Source organism: Triturus cristatus, chromosome 2_1, assembly GCF_964204655.1.
Source record: "Triturus cristatus chromosome 2_1, aTriCri1.1, whole genome shotgun sequence".
Classification (NCBI taxonomy): Eukaryota; Metazoa; Chordata; class Amphibia; order Caudata; family Salamandridae; genus Triturus; species Triturus cristatus.
Genome location: NC_140581.1, coordinates 1,105,474,285 through 1,105,497,210, shown reverse-complemented (window position 1 = coordinate 1,105,497,210; position 22,926 = coordinate 1,105,474,285). Strand labels below are relative to the sequence as shown.

The following is a 22,926-nucleotide window of genomic DNA, read 5'->3' as shown; positions in this document are numbered from 1 at the left end:
ACTTGTACCTGAGCCCTGCTGAGTGACTCGCGGCTCCCTGAAGATCGTAAGACCTCCGAACTTGTACCTGAGCCCTGCTGAGTGACTCGCGGCTCCCTGAAGATCGTAAGACCTCCGAACTTGTACCTGAGCCCTGCTGAGTGACTCGCGGCTCCCCCAGACTCTCACGGTCCCGCCGGACCCCGACTCCGACCACGTATCCCCCAGCTCGAGGATTGTGAGCTGTGCGCCGGATACGTCCCTGCTTGGAACCGTTACCAGAGACAGTCCCGCTACCCCCTACCTTTCCGAGACTCTTGAGCCCGTGCTCACCTTGTACATATTTGCAGTGATACCTATTTGATAAAGCTTGTTTCTGAGAATACCCAGTGTGGTCTCTCTGTGTCGTGTGGTGCCAGAAGTACGATCCTAGTTCCGAGATTCCTCCCCCTGGGGAATCTCTCGCCAGTGCCCGGCTACAATACTACGCGGGTGGGACTCAGGGAAGTCAGGACCCCTTTCCGGGCTCCTCTGAGGTCGCCGTCTAACAGTGGAGCTCTAGATTGCTGTTGATAGGGCTGTCGATGCTGAAATTAAGAGGAAGCATACTGTTGGTATATATAAGGCTGACAGCGCCCACCATATGAATTCAGATTACTTCCTTGTACCCCTCGAAAGGACTGAGCGTATCTTTGTTGAAGCACAACAAGAGATCGGTCTGTTTCTGTGTCTGATTTAATAGATTGTAGGGCCTCATTAATTTGGTGGCCAAACAATGTCTCACAATTTTATGGCATATCTAATATTCCGCTTTGAACTTTAGGTATAAAAGAAGTGGCTCACAGCCAACCCTGTCTACACAATAAAGTTGTTTAAGAAAGTGTTCCGAAACCAGTTGAAGTTATGTCCATAGCCATATTAATAATTACCAAAGGATTTTTTTCTCCTCCCTGAAGAATTACTTTTGCCTCTGCTTTATTAGCATCTGGCAAATTCTCTAGGTATGGCCCTCTATGCAACCACATCGGACGGTCATTTCTTGCAAGTATAGCTAAAGAGATTGTGGCAATGATGGAGGTGGTTGTTGTGGCAAAAAAATGCTTGCCTGTGTTGTCTAGTCTCCTGCCCTTTCAGTTCGACGGTGTTGCACATGGTGATGTCGGGTTTCTAGTTGGCCGTTGAGCAGCTTGCATGACAGCAGAGTCTTTTTGGGGATGGCCAACTAGACATACAGGAGTGTTTTCTGATGCTTTGTATTTTTTGTTCAGGCATGGAATCACTGCCTTGACCGTGGCTGGTATTTCTATTATTTTTAGGCCCTCTGCCTTGATGTGATTGAAAACAACGATCGATTTAATAGTTTTTCTGGCAGGTTCCTCAAACTTATAAAGGAAACTGTCATTCCATTTTGCTGTAGATGATAAGTGAAATCTTACTGACGCGTTTTCTATCAAATTGTTGAAGCCCCCTAAAGTCATCTGGGGAGCTTCCACCGTTGGGGGGGCAACATCATTCGGTTTGGTAGCCACATAGTCATTCCATTCTGGGCTGAATGCGGGGGGTATTTGCTAGATATCTGTACGTGAATGATGTGTTGATGGAGTTATTCAATTACTGGGAGGTGGAAAATGAACTGGGGAGCGTCGTGTGGTTGATCTTCTTTGGGGTCAGGAACATGATGGTGTTGTAGGTTTCAAAAGCAGTCAATGAGGAAAGCGCTTACAGTAGTCTTACAGCATGAGGCCGAAGTCTTTTGCCCAGGGCATCTGAATCATCTCATCTTGTTGTGCTTGACTTGTGTGTTCAGAAATGCCCAAACCATATTGCCATCCATCATCCTCATAATTGTCAACATCTTGATGTTGCACACAAGACTGATAAGGGCATCTTTGATCTGATAGAAAATCCATATCTCCAAAGTCATTGCCCTCTACTTCCAGATCCTGGTATTTCACCTTTAATTGAGAAGGACCGCATCGTGGTCCAAAGGGTCCTTCCTCATCTGAGTGTTCTGTGTCAAAGAGGTGTTTGGTGGATGGGGTGAAACCTTACTTGGGGATGTCTTTTCTAGCATTAGAGTCATTTCAAGGCCCTTGTCAGAATTGATAGATATTTTTGTGTTCTTGGGTGTTGAAATTATGTCTATTATCGTCGACAAGAGTTGTTGTTGTCGACAGTGTGTTACTTGTTAGTGCAGGGGTTGTCATGGCTCTGGAAACTGTAGCAGACGGTACGGCAGAATTTCTTGTGTGGATATTCAGATTGAAGGCTCTTTTTCCCACAAGTTCCACATGGCCTAAAAAGTCCTTTCCTTGAATCCTCAGCCATGGTCTGATTTATCTGTAGCTTAGCTTAATTGTTTACTCCTTTTACAATTTGAAGAATAATAGAGATATATTCACTTATTTAACTGACTGAGCAGAGCTCAAAGGAACTCCCTTCTTAAACAACGTGGTGCAGAAATCTGAACAATGGTGGCATGAGTGAGGAGAGGTGAATGCTGTATTTTGCTCTGATAGGCTGTTTTTCTAATATTTTATAATGATGTGAATAAGCTACTATTGAGATCATGTTAAAGCTGTTCTGTACATGTTTAACATTGTGCTGCTCACTATGTGTACCATGGGACTCGTAGCTCAACAAAATATATGACTTACGCATGTGAATCTATGAAAGGCTGGAATACTTAGCTCATAACCTGAACAACTAATCCACCTCACGCCAAATATCAAAGTTTGTTCAGTGCTACTTTGCATATAATGCTGGTCAAGATCAGTCGCATCAGCATTGTGTCTAGTTCTTTGAATAAAGTGTGGGAAAAAATTACCAGCAGGTTGGTAAAGATGTACAGCAGCTGAGGAAGTATTACCATTTTGGATAGTGGTACCCGCCCTATAATAATTCCAGAAATGTACAGATTTTCATATTCCAGCCATTGCTTTACCAACATTACCAATCTCAAAGTCTGGGACACAGTGATATATTCGTTACCTAAATAATTATGTGTGTCCCGCTCAGGAAAATAGAGTGGGTTCAGCAATCATCTGACTATTTCTATCGATAGTGCTCATCAGGAACACTCAGCAGTTGAGGTCTGAGATAAGGCTAAATCTCTCCAGTATGCCCTTTATATATTTCAGTTGAGAGCAAGGTTCTCAGACACATAGCACTATCTCATCTCTGTACCAGAGATAGTATGTTCAATGTTTGAGATTTGTAGACCATTATTAATTCCATATTCTTAAAATGATATGCAAGCAGTTCCATAGCAAATATGAACAGGAATGAATAAAGGGAACAGCCTTGCTGGTCCTCCCCTCCACCCTCAAACTTGGAAACTATGCATTGCCAGTCTTGACCAGGGCCATACGAGATAAGTAGAATAGGTCAATCCAATGTAATATATAAGGACCAAATTACATTTCATTTTATGCTTTATGAATGGAAATGAGTATGTCCAGCCTAGAAAATCAAACACCTTTTCGATATTCAAGGCCACCATGGATGGGAATTCGACAGCCTCCAGGGTGAATGAATTAATGTGGAAGAGGAAGAAGAGTGTTACGTTTAGTGATGCATTGAAGCCAGAAACAAATCTTTTGAGGTGTGGCTAAACCAGTTAGTGGTCATAACATTATATTTGCAATGGCATAACCTACTGTAAGAAAACGCCTCTTTTTGTATGATCACTCCCAAAGTTTTGGACCGATTCTGCCACCCTGAGTGGAACACAGTAAAACGTGACTCCTTGTCTGCCACTGCAGACTGGAAGGGCAGTTTAAGATTGCTAACTTGACTAGACCATTCTAATCAATGGCAAAGCCCAAACTCTCTTTTGATGTGTGCAAGTCACCCCTACATCAGGCCTAACAAAACCTAAGGCAGGGGCAGCATATTAAAAAATTAGACACACATTTAACATGCTCTAGCAGTAAAAACCTGCAATTGTCCTTTTTTTACTGGGAGAGAGACCCATTGGCAAGTACATAGTTACAAGCTGAACACTCTGCTGTGCCAAGTTCTCAATGGGACTACCAAAATTGGAATTTCAAGGTATCAAACAACTAGCTACATTAAGCCCAACATGATGCCCAAGAAGAAATTAATGTGATTTGTTGCCACATGCAACTTTTAGAAAGCTGCTACTCTGTTGCCCAGTTTTACAGTGGCCATTTGCTGAGGCTGGCCACGAGACTGCCTTTTGCCCGGCTGGGAAGACATGTCAATGGCTCCCAGAACAGGTTTAACAATAGAGTCCTGCCACTGGAGAAGGCGCTACCTCATCCTGGCAGTAAGCCAAATAGGGTGTTGGCCCAAAAAGGGAAGCGGCTTTTGATGGGCAAATAGTAAACACACTAAAGATGCTGCTCGTTTGTTTGGATAGACAGATTGGAGTCGGTGATAGAGAGGGGAAAACACTGGCCAAACCATTTTTTTCATGGGCGTGTAGCCCACAAGTAGGCACTCCTCTATGATTGGCTACTGAGCTCAACACACCAAAAGAGGGGTCCCGACATCTTGGGAGTGGGCATAATAGAGCACTCTAGAGGAGATAATGCCACATTTCATAGGAAGTTGTCATCAGGTGGGAAGGAACCTAGTAACCCATTGGCTAGTGTTTGTGACTTCCCCTGAGGGAACTTTCTGGGCATAAAAGGGGCACCACTTGCAACCATAACTCAGATCTAGCTTCACTGGAGAAGAGTACCGAAAAGGACTACCCTGCTGACCATGGAAATGGCACAGAAGAGGCTGTAACAAAGTTGGACGGCACCTGTTGCTCCTTGGGCTAGCGAAGGTAAGGACTGTGCCTGCTGTGTCCCGTTTGTCGAGAAGTCGTCCCCCCAGCCTAGCTAGAAGCAGAAATTTCAAGAGTCAGTTGCCCACAAGTGCCACAAAAGCTGATGTAGCCTGCCTGGCGAGTTAGTAGCCGAAATCACCGGATCATCGCTCCTCACCCTGTCCAGCCTAAGAGGCAGGGACCCGACACTCAAAGGTTGCACCCAAGAGTCGGCGAGGTGCAGTTTGGTCGACCAGAATGAGAGTTCTTGCCAAAAGAAGGAAACCACTGATTCCGGTGTGCTGAGCAACTGGACTTCTGCAGACCCCGAAAGGACTTCAAGGAACATTGACCTCTGTGGCACCTCACCAGGACCGTGGACCGTGTAGCCCCACGAAGGCCCCCGTAAACTGCAAAGCATCTTTGAGAATCTTCAGCAGCTTGTACCCTTTGCATCAGGATCACTTCATGGAAGTCAATGGCAAGGAGCCACTGATGCTGGAATGAAGACTACTTTTCTTGGCAAGTTAACTGTTTCTTCGAACCTGGTTGGTCCCATTGACTGACTTCCTGTCGTAGTTGGCAGGCCAAAGCAATGCTAACTAACCGCATTACACGTTAACCACATTTTCTCTGAAAATATGTCTAGGTGTCAAAGTCATTGATTTTGCCTATACTGGTTTGTGGTTAAGTGAAATGTCCTTATTTATTCTTTCCTGTAAAATCTATAATTCCGCAACCCAGCAGTGGATTTTTTTATTTTGGTGCCCATAACTTCATAAAAAAATAATCTATTTTTACAAATTGCTGTCGGATTTCTTTAGGGTCATGTTTCTTTCTTCTTCAATTGTTTTGGTACTGTTTGAGAGATTTACCCTTGTGCCTTTGGTTAAGTCTGACTGCTAAGAGCCACAGCTACCCAGAGTTGAGGCAAGGTTTAACAAACAAAACCTGACTGGTCCTAAAGGGGTTGGTAGTGTATTAGATGGGGAGGTCACACAACCACACCATATAATACACATCATTTCCTCAAACCTAGTATTTTGTAATATAGATTTGGGAATGATATTGATCAATATGAGTTTGCCTCTAGTAGGTCCTTTCCTAGCTCAGAGATGACTATTGTAACTCGTCCTTTGCACTTTCTGTCAAAACCCAGCTTCTCTAGAGTCTTTGCAGAATGTTAGAAATCTAGTGAGGTTGCAAATCTGTCATAAAACTCCACAGAATGGCCTTTCCACCACGATTATTTCTTTCTTTCCATCTCTTTTATGATGTCCAAGACTTACAGCTATTGAGCTTATGAAAAATGTAATAGCATAAATATTATTACAATTTTTTGGCACTGTCATACCGAGAATAGAAACGACATAAAACTATACAAAATCAAAAAACTTCTCTGATTCAGCGAAGCAATTCAATACAGTATGTCCCGCAGTTTTTCCAGGTCAGACGTACAGGAATTAACTTTGAAGTATTTGAAAATAGTAATTGCCCGACCAAATTGTTTAAGTAAACCTTTCTATTTTTGCTAGCTTAACAAGAGTCTTAATCCTGTTTTTTTTTTTTTTTGAAATATTTTTATTGGGTTTATCAACAACACATAAAACAAACACCACTCGTTTAGTGCAAGGCATGGCACACAAAGGTTACGAGGTACCGGAGCAATGACAATACAGGTGTCACAGAGAGAAATAAACAGCCCAATGACATCACACCATCGTTTCCTTCCCCGCCCATCTCCAGCAGTGGAGCCATTAGTCCTGGTCACTGAGATCCGAGTCCGCTGCATCCGGTGGGGGCTCACAGATATTTCCCCTGTAGACATTCCATCCACCCCAGACCTGGGACCATTTCTTGGGGCACCCTCTATGGACATACACAGTTTTTTCGGTCACCATTACAAGGTCCATATCTCGGATCCAATGCGTCAGGGTAGGCCCCTGCCCGATCCCCATTTCTGGGCTATATTACGCTTTGCAAGCATGAGCCCCAAAGTCACCCAAAGCTGGGTCACCCTCTTGTGGTCCGTCTGTTCCCAGACATTGAGGAGACACAGCCGAGGTTCCGGCAGCGTGGGAATTTTTGTTACCTGGGAGAGAATACGCAACACCCCTTTCCAATAAGTCGCCACGACAGGGCACTCCCAGAGGGTATGCAAGAAGGTCCCCTCGTGGCCACAGTTCCTGAGACACAGCGGGGACTCCACCCGATGGAGTCTGAATAGGAGGGTACGGGTGTAATATGTGCGGTGCAAAATTTTGAGTTGGACCAGTCTGAGCTTGGAAGATATGCCCACCTCCCTGGGGGATGAGAGCGCGGAATTCCAGTCCGTCTCATCAAATTCTCCAAGTTCTGCCTCCCACTTCCCCTTGAGGGCGGAAAAAGGGTCGGGCGGTTATTTATTATCTTCCGGTACGTTAAGGACGTCGCTCTCTGGAGCAGATGTTCCATGAGGAGCCGGTCCTCCAAGGGCGATGACTCAGGAAGCCGAGTCCCACGTGGAATCGCCGCCTGAAGAGCGTGTTGAACTTGTAAATATCGGAAGTGTTCGGTGTCCGCCAAGTCGTAGTCCGCTTGCAGTTGGGCAAAAGCGATCACCTCTCCCTTGCGCCAGAGGTCTCCCACCCTGGAGATACCAATAAGATCCCACTGGTGGAACCCCTTGGTAGTGCGAAGTACCCCGAGCTGCCTAGTGTCCCAAAGCGGCGTTGCCTGGGTAATCTTTCCAGCCCAGCCCATCGCCCGTTGCGCCGCGTGCCATATCCGGAGGGTATGGGCTGTGGGCCCCGCCGGAACGCGACTCCTTTTTGGGTTGTAAAGGGCTCCCATCACCCCTCCGGGGCCGAGTAGTTGTCGATCCATACGGTATGCGGGGTCATCCCCCGGCACATGGAGCCACTGGTTAATAACCATGAGGTGCGACGCCCAGTAATAGGTCTTAATGTCTGGGAGGGCTATACCTCCATCATACCAGCCACTGATAAGCTTATGGAGGGCAATGCGAGGCGACTTGTCCTCCCAGAGAAGACGAGTGATCTCAGCGTTGACCGCAGTGAAGTAAGAGGGTGCAATCGGGAAGGGGGTATTTTGCAACGCATAGAGGAATCTCGGGAGGGCGAGCATCTTAAAGAGCGAAGCCCGTCCAAGCAATGTCAGTGGAAATGCGCGCCAGTGTTTAACGTCGGTGCGAAGCCGTTGGAGGGGCCTCATTAAATTTTCCGCGACAAATTTGTCTCGGTCGGCCGTGACGTACACGCCAAGATACTTGAACCCCTCGTGAGCTACTAGAATGTTACAGCCTGGCGGAAGACGCGGTGGGGAGCCTCGGAGCATATATAAGATGGATTTCTCCCAGTTTATTTCGTATCCGGACCTACTACCATATGATTCACATATGTTGAGGAGACAGGCGATAGAGCGCGCCGGCGAGGCGAGATAGAGGAGCACATCGTCCGCATAAAGGGATATGCGATCCTCCCAGTCCAACGTCCACCTAAGGCCACGGATCATCGGATCTTGACGCACCCACGCCGCCAATGGCTCGAGAGCCATAGCAAATAGGAGCGGGGAGAGGGGGCAACCCTGCCTAGTCCCTCGACCCAGCGGAAAGGCGTCAGAAACGCGGCCGTTGACCACCACCTGTGCAAGTGGCTTAGTGTAAAGCAGCTGGATCCACGCGCAAATCCTGGGGCCGAGCCCCATATGGCGGAGGACGGCGAAGAGGAAGGGCCACTCCACTCTGTCAAACGCCATCCGCGCATCTAACGACAGTATGGCCGCATCTTCCTCGATCGCGGAGCGGCAAGCAATGATGCCATGGAGACGCCGCAGATTCAAAGCGGTGTTCCGGTGGGGCATAAATCCCGACTGGTCCGGGTGTATTAGGGTCGAAAGGTAAGGCTGCAGCCGCGTTGCAATCACCTTGGCCAGAATCTTCGCCTCGGCATTAAGCAGCGAGATCGGGCGATAAGAGGAGCACTCGTGGGACGGCTTGTTGGGTTTCGGGATCACCACTATTGTAGCCATCCTCTGATCACGGGGGAGAATCCCCGTCGATAGACCGTCCCCATACATGGCTAATAGGTGAGGGACCACAAGAGTGGAATTTTGCTTGTAGTATTCGATTGGGATTCCGTTAGGCCCCATTGCCTTACCACTGCGGAGGGCCAAAATCGCCAGCGTGATCTCCTCCGCCGTCAGATCTGCCTCCAAGGCCTCAGCCCCCGAAGCGGCCAGCCGAGGCATTGCGATGTCCCTGAGGAAGAGCTCATTGTCCGCCACGGTGGCAGAGGCCTCAGGGGTATAGATGCGTTGATAATGGGCCGCGAAGGCCCCGGCTATGCGCTGGGGCTCAGAGGTAAAGTCCCCTTCGCCCAGGCGAATCCGCGCCACCCACCGCGACGCACGGTCCCCCTTCTCCAACCACGCCAGGAGTTTGCCAGCCTTATCACCGAGCTCATAGATGGTGTGCTGGGTGGCTACTTGTCGAGCTCGGGCCCCCTCCCAAAGATGGGACCTATATTCTTGCTGCGCCATATGGAGGGTATGCGCCGAATCTTCGTCCCCTTGCAGTGTATGGGATGCTTCCGCCTCCACTATCGCCCGCTCCAGCTCCAGTACAGCGAGCCGCTGGGTCTTAGTGTGGTCCGTAATGATGGAGATTGCCTGGCCACGGAGGACGGTTTTAAAGGCCTCCCAGAGGGTTGCTGCGCTCTCGACAGACTCAGCATTCTCGGTGAAATAGTTCTTGGTCGCTTTTTTGAGGGTCTTAGCAATTTTAGGGATTTTAAGATATCCGGGGCGGATCGGGAACAATGTGCGCCTACCTGGGTCACCGGACGCAAACGTGATGACCACCGGCGAGTGATCCGAGATGCCCCTAGGGAGGTGCGACACCTCAGTCACCCCTTTGTACCCGGCCGGTGAGGTGAAGATGTAGTCGATACGGGAGAGGGTGTGGTGTACCCCGGAGAGGAAGGTGTATTGTCTCTCATCAGGCCAGTATGCCCTCCACGTGTCTACTAAGCCAAGCGCGGTAGCAAAGTCTGCGAGCGTGGAGGCTTCGGCCCCGAGAGTCCTGTGTGCAGACCTGTCCAGTGCAGGGTCCATGGCTGCATTGAAGTCCCCGCCCATGGTGAGCTCCCCAGGCGGGAGCGCCAAAAGGAATTCGCCCAGTGCCCTGAGGGAGGCTTGGTGTAGTGTCGGGGGGATGTAGACAGAAACCAGATTATAAACCCTCCCCTCCCATTGACAGGTGAGTGCCGCGAAGCGACCATAGTCGTCTCTACGGGAGTCAAGAAGAATCAGGGGGACACGCTTGTTCACCAGTATGCCCACCCCCCGGGACCCTGTCGTAAACTCTGAATGTGTTGCCATCTTAAACCCCCACCTATCCAGGGCTTTGGTGGACGTACCCACTAGGTGTGTTTCTTGCAAGAGCGCCACCGCGGGCCCCTTGCGCTTGAGATATTGAAGCACTAGCCCCCTCTTAATCTTGTCTCCCAGGCCATTAACGTTCCAGGAGAGGACCGCAAAGGAAGGAGAACGCTGTTGAGCAGGGGCACCTGGCAGTGAATCAGTGGTCGCCCGAGTCAAGCTATGTGACGCCATCTCCAGGGGAGGGTGTGTGAGTCGCGTCCTGCCTTGTGCCACCCCTGTGCACCTGTACCTGCCCAATCCGCCGTATGCACCCCTGAGTGGTTGGTGAACCTAAAACAAAACACAAATCAACATTTAAACGAACTCCCCATCCCCCCACCCCCCTCCCTGCCTCCCTGCCCAGCAGATTCACAACTACCCGCCACCCCAACATAGCAGAGTGCTTAGTTCCCATAAACTTGGTACGTGCGTACGGGGGAAAGCCGCTCAGCACACAGCCGCCACTCCCCATACCGTGAGTTTGTCCCCTCAAGCAGCAGACTGTCAGATGAGAGAAAAGGAAAAAGGGGCCCGGGGTCGTCAGCCCCCTGTAGGTTCAAGGCCCCAAGGGCCGACAGCCACAGCAAGGCCCCAGGTCGCCAAGCGTCCAACAGTTCGGTCACATCACAGCACCATGCCTCAGGGCACTCCGTCCCCCGCGCCCGAGTCCTCAACGTTCAGGGTTTGGTGAGAGTCGGGAAGGCCGCCCGGGGCGCGCTCTCCTCTGCTCCTCACTCTTGCTGGACGCCACCCCTCGAGCCATTCCGAGGCCTCCGCCGGCGATGTGAAGAACCATGTGCGCCCCTCCGCCTCCACTCGCAGCTTTGCTGGGTACAACATTGAATACTTTAGCTCTCGAGAGCGGAGGTCTGCCTTAACTGCCATGAAGTCCTTACGTTGCCGCACTACTGTAGCGGTGTAGTCCGGATAGAGGGTGACCTTAGCGTTGTCCACCCGCAGTGGGGGGGCGGCACGCGCCGCCTGGAGGATCGCATCACGGTCGCGGAAGTTGAAAATGCGGGCCAGGATCGGGCACGGGGGGGCCCCAGGCTTAGGCCTCCCACCCGGCACCCGGTGCGCCCTCTCGACCGAGAAGAACTTGGAGAGCCCGCGGGGCTGCAGCTGTTCAGTGATCAGTTTTTCAACAAAGAGGTCTAAGGCAGGGCCGCGTTCACTCTCCGGCACACCCACGACCCGCACGTTGTTGCGTCGGGACCGGCCTTCCTGGTCGTCCAACTTGGCCAGCAGCTGCTTTTGCACCAGTTCAAGGGCTTGTATGCGTTTGTGGTGGTCTGCCGTGCCCCGCGTGAGGGTCTCCGTGGTGGCCTCGACCTCAGTCAGTCTGGAGTTAATTTTGGCGACATCCGCCCGGAGGAGCGCGACATCTGTGGAGATAGTGCCGATCGAGGCCTGCATCTGTGTCAGCGTGGCCATGACGTCCGCCAACGTGTACTACGCAGGCCCGTCCGGGGGGGACCGTTTCTGATCCTGACAGAAAGCGTACTTTTCAAGCTTCGCCTGTGCCCCACTGCGGTGGCCCTTCCCTCCCATGGTGCCAAGCCGTCTCCGCGACCACTCCCGGCCGATGCAGGCACAGGGCTACCACAGGAGCGTCCGACCCACGTGCAGGGCAGGCCCAAGGGCGGCGACGCCCGACCCCGAGAGCCGCTGTGGGCCGAGATATCTCCAGGTCGCCCCCACGGCGCGGCCGCCGATGTCCGAGGCGCCCCAGCGCCGGCCAGCCACAGGCAAAGCGACGGTCCCCACAGCAAAAGGTCAGAGTATAGGCAGCAGGCACTAGGGCGATGCACTGTATCCCAGGAGTACACGTGCTGGCCGGCAGTCTCCGTGAGGGCTCCACTCGGGTTAGGCGCTCACAGTTCCCTCAGAAGGCCGCAGGGAGGCCGCAATCCAAAGCGGCAGGGCGCCGCCAGTCCCGCATAGGTCAAATCAAAGTCCGATCTCCACTAACCTCCCTGTAGCCGGCGAGTCCACCTCTGCTCCTCCTCAATGCCGGTTGCCTCGAGGCGCGGGCCGCTGTCCAGGCCCCTCTAGGCACGGAGATGGGCGGGCGGCGGGACCAGGGTTCCCAACCGAGGAGGCGCTGCAAGTGGCTCAGCTCACACGATCGTTCCGCGGGGCCAGATCAGCACCCCGCCCTCGCCCCGGCACGTGCCAGCCGAGGGCCCTCGAATCCCGCCACAGGTCGCTCCGGGGACCGGCCCGTCCCAACAGAGCCCGGCCGCACGCAAGGCGACGCAGCCACGCCCCCTGTCTACCAGGCCCCGGGGATGCAAGGCCCAGCAGCGCGCCAGAGCCCTCGCCTCACAGCTCCGGAACGGGGGGGCCACCGAGAGTCGAAAGGCCAGATCTGGGACGCCGAGGCCCCCGGACCCAACAGCAGTCGTCCAAAGATGATTTATGCCTGAGGGGGTGTCGGATAAATACAGGATAGTAGGCCGGTGCGGAGGAGCTCCGGGCTCAGGCGGCCATGTTCGTCGCGAGCCAAGCTCCGCCCCCCTTAATCCTGTTTTTAACCACAATTTAGATACTCTCACCTCATAAAATCCTTCTGACCGATAAGCTAGAGCTGTATTCTGCGACCTCCTGCAAGTAACCACTTATGGACACTGTCACTACAGTATTAAATTCATAATGTCTGAAATTCTAGCCATAATTAAATGACTGAAATACAACACCAACAAATGCATACAAGAGCCAACCTATACTTGACACTTTCAATACAAATCAGTATAAAGCAGTCTCCATTTCCCTTTTTTCCGCTTTCCAATGTATCCCGAAGCATATATACTGTTTAGTATGTCTCAATGACAGAGCACTGCGGAGCTTTGAACAGTCATCTCCTAATCCTCCTGTAATGCACTGTGTGCCATTCCCATATTTCTTCTTCTGATAATTTTTGCTGAGAATTTCAATGAGTACTCCTTTCCAGTGCAATGCTTCTTTTTATGCCTCAATGTGGATGAGCTGTTAGAGTAATCTTTCATCAGCTGATTTGTATACTTACAAATTTGCATTTCTAATTCTACTGCATATCTGCTATTTCAGTCTGTACTTTATACTTCTCTTCTTAACCAAAATTCTTCAGTTAATACAAAATGCCCGTCAACTTGCAAAACAAACAGTTGTTAAGGGAAAAAAACAGTTTTGTCATGAAGAATGACACTGAACATAAAAATGCTGCAGCTGTGTTGAAGTAGCTACATCATTAAAAATCATGTTCCTACCTTCACCAAAATCTGATTGGTGGATTGGTGTTTCTGTAATTGGTTCAAAGTCTCTTGTCATCATTATAAGAGTTTGCTGACCTTTATAAAAAAAAAGCAAAATAAATGTTAATGTGTCCATTCCAGAAGAAAGCCACCACCATCCAAAATATCCACTTTCTAATAACTGGATCCAAACAGAGCTTTTTCTGAACAAATCAATTGGCCGGGTTGACAGGCAACGAATGATGTTGAACTGGAGAAAAATCCAAGTTATTTTTTTAAACAACAAACAATAGGGTGCACATTTGAAATAGGCTAACAATCTGTTCCAAGTCAATTTTTTGTTCAAATGTACGCGTATGAAGAAGTAAAAAAAAAAGGGTGTGTTTGTTTTATCTCTTTGACTCTCTTAATTGCAAGAGATTGTCTACTACCTCATGTAAGTCAAGCTTGCAAACTGCCATCACTACCACATTTCTACTACACTCTTTTGTCCACTGAATTAGAAGGACCACAAAATGACTCATTTTATCACAACAGCCAACATTAAAACGAAAAAACTATCTATGTCTTCATACCTGTTACAAGGAGGACAAGCTCTTGGTCAGGGCTCCAACTCATGGCAGTGAGGCCGCTGTCTACAGTCCCAACACATTCCAGCTATTAAAAAATACAGAGCACAAAAAGGAGAAGGTATGAAAAGCTGCCCCAAAAAAATGATGTAGGAAACAAGAGAGCAAAGTATAACTGAGTAGGCGCTCCAAAGCTGTGCAGCTATTTTAGTTTTCAAAGTTTAAATACAAACCTAGTCGGTCAAAACAAATTAGTTAGGTTATCACTAACTCATAACATTGTCTGCATCTCCTCTTTATATGTTGTTGTACATTTTTCTAGCCTGAGGTTTCAATTATCTAAGAGATTACCAGTAGCGCGGGATGATGCAATGTGATGTCTTGAAGCCAAACCTCAGATCTTCTCTGAACACAATAGTAATTTGACCCAGCAACAGCAACACAATAGAGCAGTCTGTAAAATGTTAAGTGCATAGATTAAGTTATTAAATGTATGTATTTATATATTTCATATATTGATCTATTTCATCAAAATACTCCGAGACCTAACAGACTCCCTGCATGTAGACAACAGCTTCGCTCGGGGGAGTCTCGCCTCGGCAAGTACAACATTCAAAATTCCTTAGCCACCAAACAGTAATGAGAGGGCCACACCAAAGCACCCTGCTTTGAAAAAACATTTATTGCAGGCTGCCCTTATTAAATAGGCAGTCTTCATTCGTATGTGTGAGTGTTCTATATTTTCTTTTTATGGAACCCTTCTGTTTATTTATAACGATCTGTAGCTTCAATTACACAGCTGTGTGCTTACAACCATTGGCCGGCAGCGTATATCCAAAGGAGCGGGTCTACACAGCTTTTTGCCTACAACCCGGAGGCTGGCAGCAAAACAAGGATCGTATTATTTTAAAATCAAAACAAAATAATCCTAGAAGAAACAACACGAGCACACCCAGTCCAAACTACCCACCATCCCAGCCTAACCCCGCACCAGTCGCCTGTCACTCTAAACCATGTGGAAAATGTATGCCGATTAGGATATTTGTTGATCTGTGGTCGGACTCTGTGGAGAGGATACTGCCTCCTCCCCGTGCCTTGAAAGTAATCGCAGTATTTGCTAGTATTTGGGACATGTGATCTCTTGTAGATCTGTCGAGAGACACTGGAGAACGAGGGCCCAGAGCTCGGCATACGTCTACTCCTTATGTTCCACAACTAGGGACATGCGTTCCATAGCCGAAGTTAATCATAGTTTGTGCAGCCATGCTATGTGGTCTGGTATAGTTGAGGTGCACCAGCGGGCCAGGATTACTTGACGCGCTGCCAGCAGTGGCAACGCTATTTGTCTCCCCTTCAGGGAACGTAGGGGGAAAGTCAGAGGGTTCGGCAGCCCCAGCAGAATATAAGCTGGGAAGCGTGGAAGATAGGTGTCAAAAGCTTTATCAATATCGTCCAAAACCAGCTCTCAGAAATAAACTAATCTCGGACAATGCCATAGTGAGTGCACTAGAGAACCTGCTAGGCCGCAGCCCCTCCAACACTTCTCTGAGCGACCTTTATCCCAGCTGTGAATGTGGGAAGGAGTGAGATAGATTATTACTTTGTAGGCCAATTCTGTCCCTGCAGTACTGTGTGCAGTGTGATGTGCCCTATGATGTATGTCATCCCATTCCTTACCCAAAAGCGGCCTACCCAGTTCCACCTCCCACCGAAGCTGTCCTCTGGTTCATCCTCCCTCCCAGTAGAAAGCATGGCACAGAGGTCAGAAACAAGGTGTTTGTCACCATTTTTGCACACGAGCCACTTTTCGAAGACAGTGGGTGGTCGCGAGGCCAGTGTGTGATTTCCCGGAGAGGTGACCCAATCGCGTAACTCGAGGTAGTGAAATGAGTCGTCCTGTGGAAGCTCATAATCCAGCCTCAACTGCTCGAAAGGGATAATCCTGTTGGAGTCAACTAGTGAGCCAACCCATGTGCATCTTTGCTCTCCCCACCTCTGAAACACTTCTGAGCTGCGGCCCAAGGGAAAAGTTGGGGTTATCAACTATTGGGGACATCAGGGAGGGGAATGTTGATAGGCCTTTCTTACCAGCTACTGTGTCCCAGACTTTCAGAGATGATGGTGTGACTTGGAAGGAATACAATCCCCATGCCCTGTGTTTGCGTGGAAGCCAGGCTCCTCAACAGATATTTGCTCCCACCACTGTTCGGTCCATAAAGGACCAGTATTTTTCAGAGAGAGGGCAGTTCCATTTGACTATATAGCAAAGATGCGCCCTTTGGAGATATCTATTCACTAGCGGTAGCCCTACTCCGCCTTCCTGCTTAGGTTGCATCAATCGAGCGATTGACAGCCGCGATTCCCCCCTAGTTGTAAAGTAAAGTACGTAGAGCCTTCGGAGGCGGGACCAACGGTAGTGTCTGAAAGATGTATAGAATGTGCAGGAGCACTGTCATCTTTACTGCCGCAATTCGCCCACACCAAGCCAGCTTCAAGCTGGTCCATCCGTCTAGGGCCTTAGCTGTCTGGTCAAAGAGTGTTGCATAGTTTAGCGCGAGGGTCTTTGGTAAAGTTGGGGCCAGAAGGATGCCCAGATAAGGTATGGATTGTTTCGCCCAGAGGAGGGTAAATTTATTCCGGAGGCTCCCTTCACTTGCCAAGGGAACTGACAGATTAAGAATCTGGGATTTCTTTAAGCTGACTTTAAAGCCAAGGTTGTGCTAGCTGCTCCATGTAGAGAGCAAAAAGGAGGGGAGACAGCGGGCAGCCCTGTCTTGTGCCACGTGCGATCTGAAACAAGTCAGACCACAACCCATTCACTTGGACAAACGCTTGTGGAGCACAGTAGATGCAGCTAACCAACGTGATAAACTTTTCTCTGAATCCGAAATGGCAGAGTGTGTCAAAAAGGTACTTCCAGAGCACTCTGTCTAACACTTTTTCAGCGTTTATTTACAGGAGTGCCTCCTTGAGCGATCTATGGATACCATCAATGAGGTGGTGGAGTCTGTTAGTATTATCTCCTCCTTGACGTGTGGGGATGAACCCGCTTGGTCCGGGTCTACGAACCCTGCCACCAGCGGGTTCAGCCAGGCTGCCAAGATCCCAGCAAAGAGTTTTGCATCGATGTTAATTAAGGAAATAGGTCGGTATGACCCACACTCGCAGGGATCCATTAAGGGCTTGAGAATCACAGAGATCGAGGCCTCCGACAGAGTCTGTGAGTGACCCGGTCTCAAGGATGGAATTGAACAACCGCGTCAAAAGTGGCGCCAATTCCTGGCAAAAGGCCTTGTAGAATTGTGCCAGGAACCCATCTGGGCATGGGGCTTTATGCACTTTTAAGTGAGCGATTGCTGAGATCACTTCCTTGATTTATATCGTGCGATTACATTGGGTAGCGAGCGAGTCTGCAAGGCAGGTAACTGGGCTATCTTTAAGGTAAGAGCGAGCCTCTTGGTGTGCAGAGTCTGTGTTGGCATACAGAATATAAAAAGTTTTGAACGTCTCAACTAATTGCGGGTCGGAGTGCACTTCTTCCCCGGTAGGGCGTTTAATCGAGACAATCGCTGCTGCCATCGTCTTAGCTCTAAGCCTTTAAGCGAGCAGTCTTCCACATCAGTCACTGCTCAAATTAAATGTATGCCAAAGCCTGAGGAGGGCCTATTCTGCACTATCTAAGTTTAGGCGTTTCAAAAGGAGCCTTTTCTTTTCCAGCTTCCTCCATATTCTCGGTGCCCCAGTGCGTTTGTGGATGGATTCCATCTCAACCACATCTTGCTCTAGACTCCGCCGCTTTTACCGGCGCTCTTGGTTCTCTGCCACCAAGGCTGCGATAAATTCCCCTCTAATTACTAGTTTTAGTGTTTACAACATTGCGGCCAGCAAGATATTACCTATATCAATCCCTGGTAGGTACTCTGTTAGATTCCTAGCCATATCTAATAAAACAGTCAGAGATTGCAGGAGACCCTCTCTCAGGCTCAACTGGGAAGAGCAAGGCTGTCCATTATCGGCCTGTAATGTGACCGTTATCATCGCGTGATCCGATAGAGATCGTGGCTCAATGGACGTGTCTTTCAAACTAGGGATATGCGCAGGTCATGCTAGATAATGGTCCAAGCGCACATATACTTTGTGTGCTGCTGAGTAGATGGTGCAGTCTTGTACCCCAGTGTGTTGCCTGCGCCATGCGTCCTGTAGACCATTTTCCTTCAGCCAGCGCCTACCCTCAGCCGAAAAGGCTCCCGACTGCGCAGATCACAGGCATGATCGATACAGTGCAGTATCCATCACTAAGTTGAAGTCTCCTCCCTTGAAGTAGAGGAGCCACTTCTCTGCAGCCTGCAGGCACCAACCGCAAAGTCCGCTACACCAATCTGCTGACCACCGGGTCCACCGGCGCAGCTGCCGCCCAGGAAGATGTCACCGTGCTGCAGAAGGTCAGATCCGTCTTCCCACCAAGAGACGCCAGGATCCCCAGGAGACACTCTGCACCAATACCTGGGATACCGGAGTCCTTGTAGTAACAGAGGCTTGTTCAGTGTCCAGGTCGGACACCAACAATGCCAAGACCAACCTACTGTGCTGGAACATCAGGATGTCGAGAGTGGCCTTGCTGTCCTGTTTTGTCCCCAACGCCAGGTCGACCTAAAAAGTGAGAGAAACAATGCAAGCCACCCACAGGACAAAACAACTCTGCACCCAAGCCCCACAGCCTGAGTCTGAGCCTACCAATGGTGCACTCTTGCCCCAGAGACCCACAAGAACCAAGCCCCCCATTGAGTTCCAAAGGATTTGTTCCTAAGTCCCCACTTGCAGAATTTTTCTGTTACAGGTTTTCGCCATAGTCTTCAGCAGTAGCGTTCAAGGTTACCATTGCAAACAGCACCCCTTCCCCCCCCGACACGCCAGTGCAGGTAAACCAAAACTGCTGGTGGTTCTAAGGAATTTGATCCTTATTTACCTTTAGTCTTACCTTAAGTCTAGAAAATGAAGCCTGTAATTCGATTGAAATTATTTGTTTCTCCATAGGATACAATTACCGCACATGCCTCAAATTTGATAGCGATTTTCAGAAACACAGAAAATACAGCGAACTCGAAAAGCACTTACCCAATCTTGTAGATCTTGGTGTCTCAATTAATATAAAAATCTACTTTATGTTTGTCAACTGGTGTCAGATTTTCTTATTGAGTGTGTGTCTTATTTATTGACTATGTGTCACATGCCTAACACTCCTCTCTGATAAGACTACGGCTGCTCGACCACACTACCACATATAGGGTATCTTGGGATTGTTAAACCAAGCCCCTGTCCACCAATAAGGGATACCTGGACTCTCTACATAGTGTACCAAAATGAGGTGCACTTTATAGAGAGCAACCTTCTTACATTGGTGGTGCAGAGGAGGGATACAAAACTTTGCATTTGCTGTTCCACTCTTTTAATAGTCAAGTCAAAGTCAAAAAGTAGCTCTATTCGATTTAAAAGTAAACCATAAAAGCACATATGTGATATACAGTTACATAAAAACATTAAAAATCAATTGAACATTGCGTTAAAATAAATACATCAGATCATAAAATTAGAAACCAGCATATAAGTTACACATAGATTTCCTGAACTTTATAACATTTTTCCAAAAAGTTACAAAAGGCTTTATAAACATTTCATTATACAGGATTTGTAGAATCAGAAAAGCTGCGCGACATTGTCTTAGACCCAGAGTTTTTAAAATGGGTAGTATAAACCTTTTTCTGGGGTTAGAATAAAACGTTCAAAATAAAAGTATATGCAACATAGACTGGCTTGATACATCATCACAGGAGCATGATTCGAGATTCCTACACAAATCATTCAGACCTGGAAAGCTAGTGAGTCTGTGAAATATCCCCAAACGAAAGCGTGTCAATAGCATTCGATCATAACTTCCCAGCACTTGAACCAAGTATGGTTGAATGCCATCACTGTACAATGTCAACTGATTAGCCATAACAGTTGGCTTGGCACTCTCCAAGTCCCATCTCTTAGACTGTAAAAATGCAAGACAGTCTATTTTCAGTAACTTTCTCGAAATGGCTCCCACACTATCTGGTCTCTCATAGTATTACGGGTGACCCATTTTACTCGATAATTGCTTAATATACCTAAACCAGGGAATGAGAGAGGCTTTCTCAAGCCTTAAGCAATCCTCGATAATATCACAGTTGAAAGTAGTCTTGAGTGTTACCCAGACCTTATGCCATAACAGTATGGGTTCAATTATAATCATGTACGAAATAAAAGACATACCAAGCTCCGAATAGCAAATAAAATTAGCAGTAGAATTAGGAACAGCTAACAAATATCGAAAGAAGGCATTTTCAATCACTTGTAATTGCTGTACATCCGTAAAGCCCCAGATTCATGAGCCATACAAGGCCGCCGAAAGACACTTTGATTTGTAATTTTGTAACAATTCTGGGACTGGTCTGCAGCCAAGTTTTCTTGCAAAATTAATCACTGCACCTTAGGCCCTTGAAAACATCAATTTTATAGCCTGTACTGCAGGATACCAAGTCCCTTTATTGTCAAAATTAATCCCTAGGTACGAAAACGTATTAGTACTTTCAATTTTATTCTTATTGATAAAAATGTTGCGACATTTGGCACATTTCTAGCCATATCTCATCGTATAGGTTTTAGTGATATTCACACTCAAACCCCTGGAATTCATAAAAGTGACAAAACTAGTAACAATTTGTTGAAGCCCCAATGGAGTACGTGCCATTAAAACCGCATCATCTGCATTAAGTAAAACAGGAACTGGACAATTATTAATATTCGGAAGATCCTGACAATTATCTATTAAAAATTGGCCCAGGCCATTTATATATAAAGTAAAAAGGAAAGGGGCGAGCACACAGCCCTGTCTCACTCCCTTTCTGATTGGGAACTTGGGAGTACATGCACCCTGCTTCCAAAACCGAACTCTTGCCCCGGCATCCTTATATAGTTCTCTAATAAAAAGTATAATGGGGGAATCAACACCCATCTCCTCCAGAATGCACCACAACCTTTCATGCTTCACACAGTCAAAAGCGGAACTAAGGTCCACGAATGCCCAAAAATGTCTTTCATCCTTGGCCTGTGTATATTTTCTAATTATAAGACTTACGTTTAGTCCCTGTTCTATGGTCCCAAGACCCGATCGAAACCCATATTGTAATTTTGATAAAACTACAGTATTCTCCGCCCAAGTTTGTAACTTGTTTAATACCACCCATCCGAACAACTTAAGGAAGAAATCTAAAAGGGAAATTGGGCGGTAACATGAAGGGTCATTTCGGTCCCGCTTTTTAAAAATCGGGATCACTACTGAGTCTGACCACGAGGGAATCAGGCCTTGCTGACAACAAATTGCTAGGACATTAGTTAGAAGTGGTGCCCATAAAAGAAGATTAGATTTATAAATATATACGGGTACTCCATCCGGCCCCGGGGCTTTTCCAGCAGCGCTGGCATTAATAGCGCATACTACCTCCTCTAAGGAGAAACTGATATCTAGAGGAAACGTTTGTGCATGAGCATTCGCAATGGTGACAGATAGAACTATCTCCAAATCCCCTTCTGACTGGACCTAGCTATTTTCATTATATAAGGCAGAGTAGTGTTCTACCCATCTGTCCTCAATTATTGCAATTTCAACCGACGGAGTATTGTTGGCGCTTAAGAAAGGAGCATTAACAGCTTTCCAAAAGCCATTATTATCCCTCTGTTGGCATGCATCATGTAAAGCCAGCCAGGCATTTGCCCATAGTTTCTCCTTATGTAATTTTAAGGCTCGCCTATACATGAATCTAGCTTGCTTTATATCAGCAGGACTACTGTCCCTCTTATGTAGGGTTTTCTTCAGGATCTAATGAGCCTTACTACATGCCTTATCAAACCAACCCCTCGACTTGCGGTCAATCCACATAGATTCTATCGTCAGGAGATTCCTAGTCTCTGCCGTGATATTGCAGAAAGCATTTAAAACAGCTTCACTCCTAGCATCCTCACTAAGGCATGTAGCAAAGTCCTCCTTGCATGAGGATAGCAGTCGCTCAGTGAATATAGATTGATCTACCTTTTCCAGCTCAAAGAATATCCATTGATTCTAGTAAGATTAATGTTGAAATCAAATTGTGCTGCCCTATCCCTCTTGCAACTGACAGGGCACTGCAAGTCAAAATCAATACTTAGGGGATAATGATCACTAATGTCAATAGAATGAGTTGCAAAGTTGTGGACCTTAGTAGAATGTCTATTCAATATTAAAAAAAATCTTTAATAGAATTGCAACCTCTGCCATTATAAGTTGGCTTAAAGGGAACTGATGGAATACACAGGTCATTAGCAAAGCCCAAATCAAAATGGAAGACAACTGAGTTCAACATGTCCCCTGTCGAAGAGTGTACAAAATGTACCTGTTCGTCTTCTCCAGCATAGCTTAAACCGCAGATACCCTTCCCATAATTTTGACATACGACATGATTAAAGTCCCCGCCCCACAAAATGCAAATATCGTGAGACACTTCTTCCTGCAAATTGCAGAGGTCCTTCTGCAGATTCAACAAAGCACTAACTATCTGCTCTTTGGGAATCTTATTATAAAAATGTAAGAAAGCTACACAAAACTTTTTCCCCACAAACATTAATAGAATCTGATAGTAGGCTGTCACCGTTTTCAGGGTTAACTTATTAACATCAGCACAATTGGATACATAAATACATAAGCCACCCTTATTTCGCCCATAGTCCGTGGCTACAGCTGGGGTGTGAAATGTTCGAAACCCATTTATGTGTTTTTCCTCCAGCAGCCAAGCCTCTTGAAGGCACAATATAGTAAACCTTTCCACGAAGGTTAGCCATTGGGGGTCTTCTAGTTTTTGAGGACAACCCTGCAATGTTCCAAAAAAGT

At 47.7% G+C, this 22,926-nt stretch overlaps 1 protein-coding gene across 1 annotated transcript in view; it reads right to left on the bottom strand.

Annotated features, from left to right (window-relative positions):
• The window catches only part of ELP1 (elongator acetyltransferase complex subunit 1), a 754,242-nt gene that overhangs the window by 651,773 nt on the left and 79,543 nt on the right, over positions 1 to 22,926 (bottom strand). Inside the window, exons 4-5 of the mRNA XM_085636502.1 lie at positions 13,989 to 14,070; positions 13,429 to 13,509 (exon numbers count right to left, since the gene is read on the bottom strand). Coding sequence (XP_085492628.1) covers positions 13,429 to 13,509; positions 13,989 to 14,070 — 163 coding nt within the window. The remainder of the gene's footprint in view (positions 1 to 13,428; positions 13,510 to 13,988; positions 14,071 to 22,926) is intronic.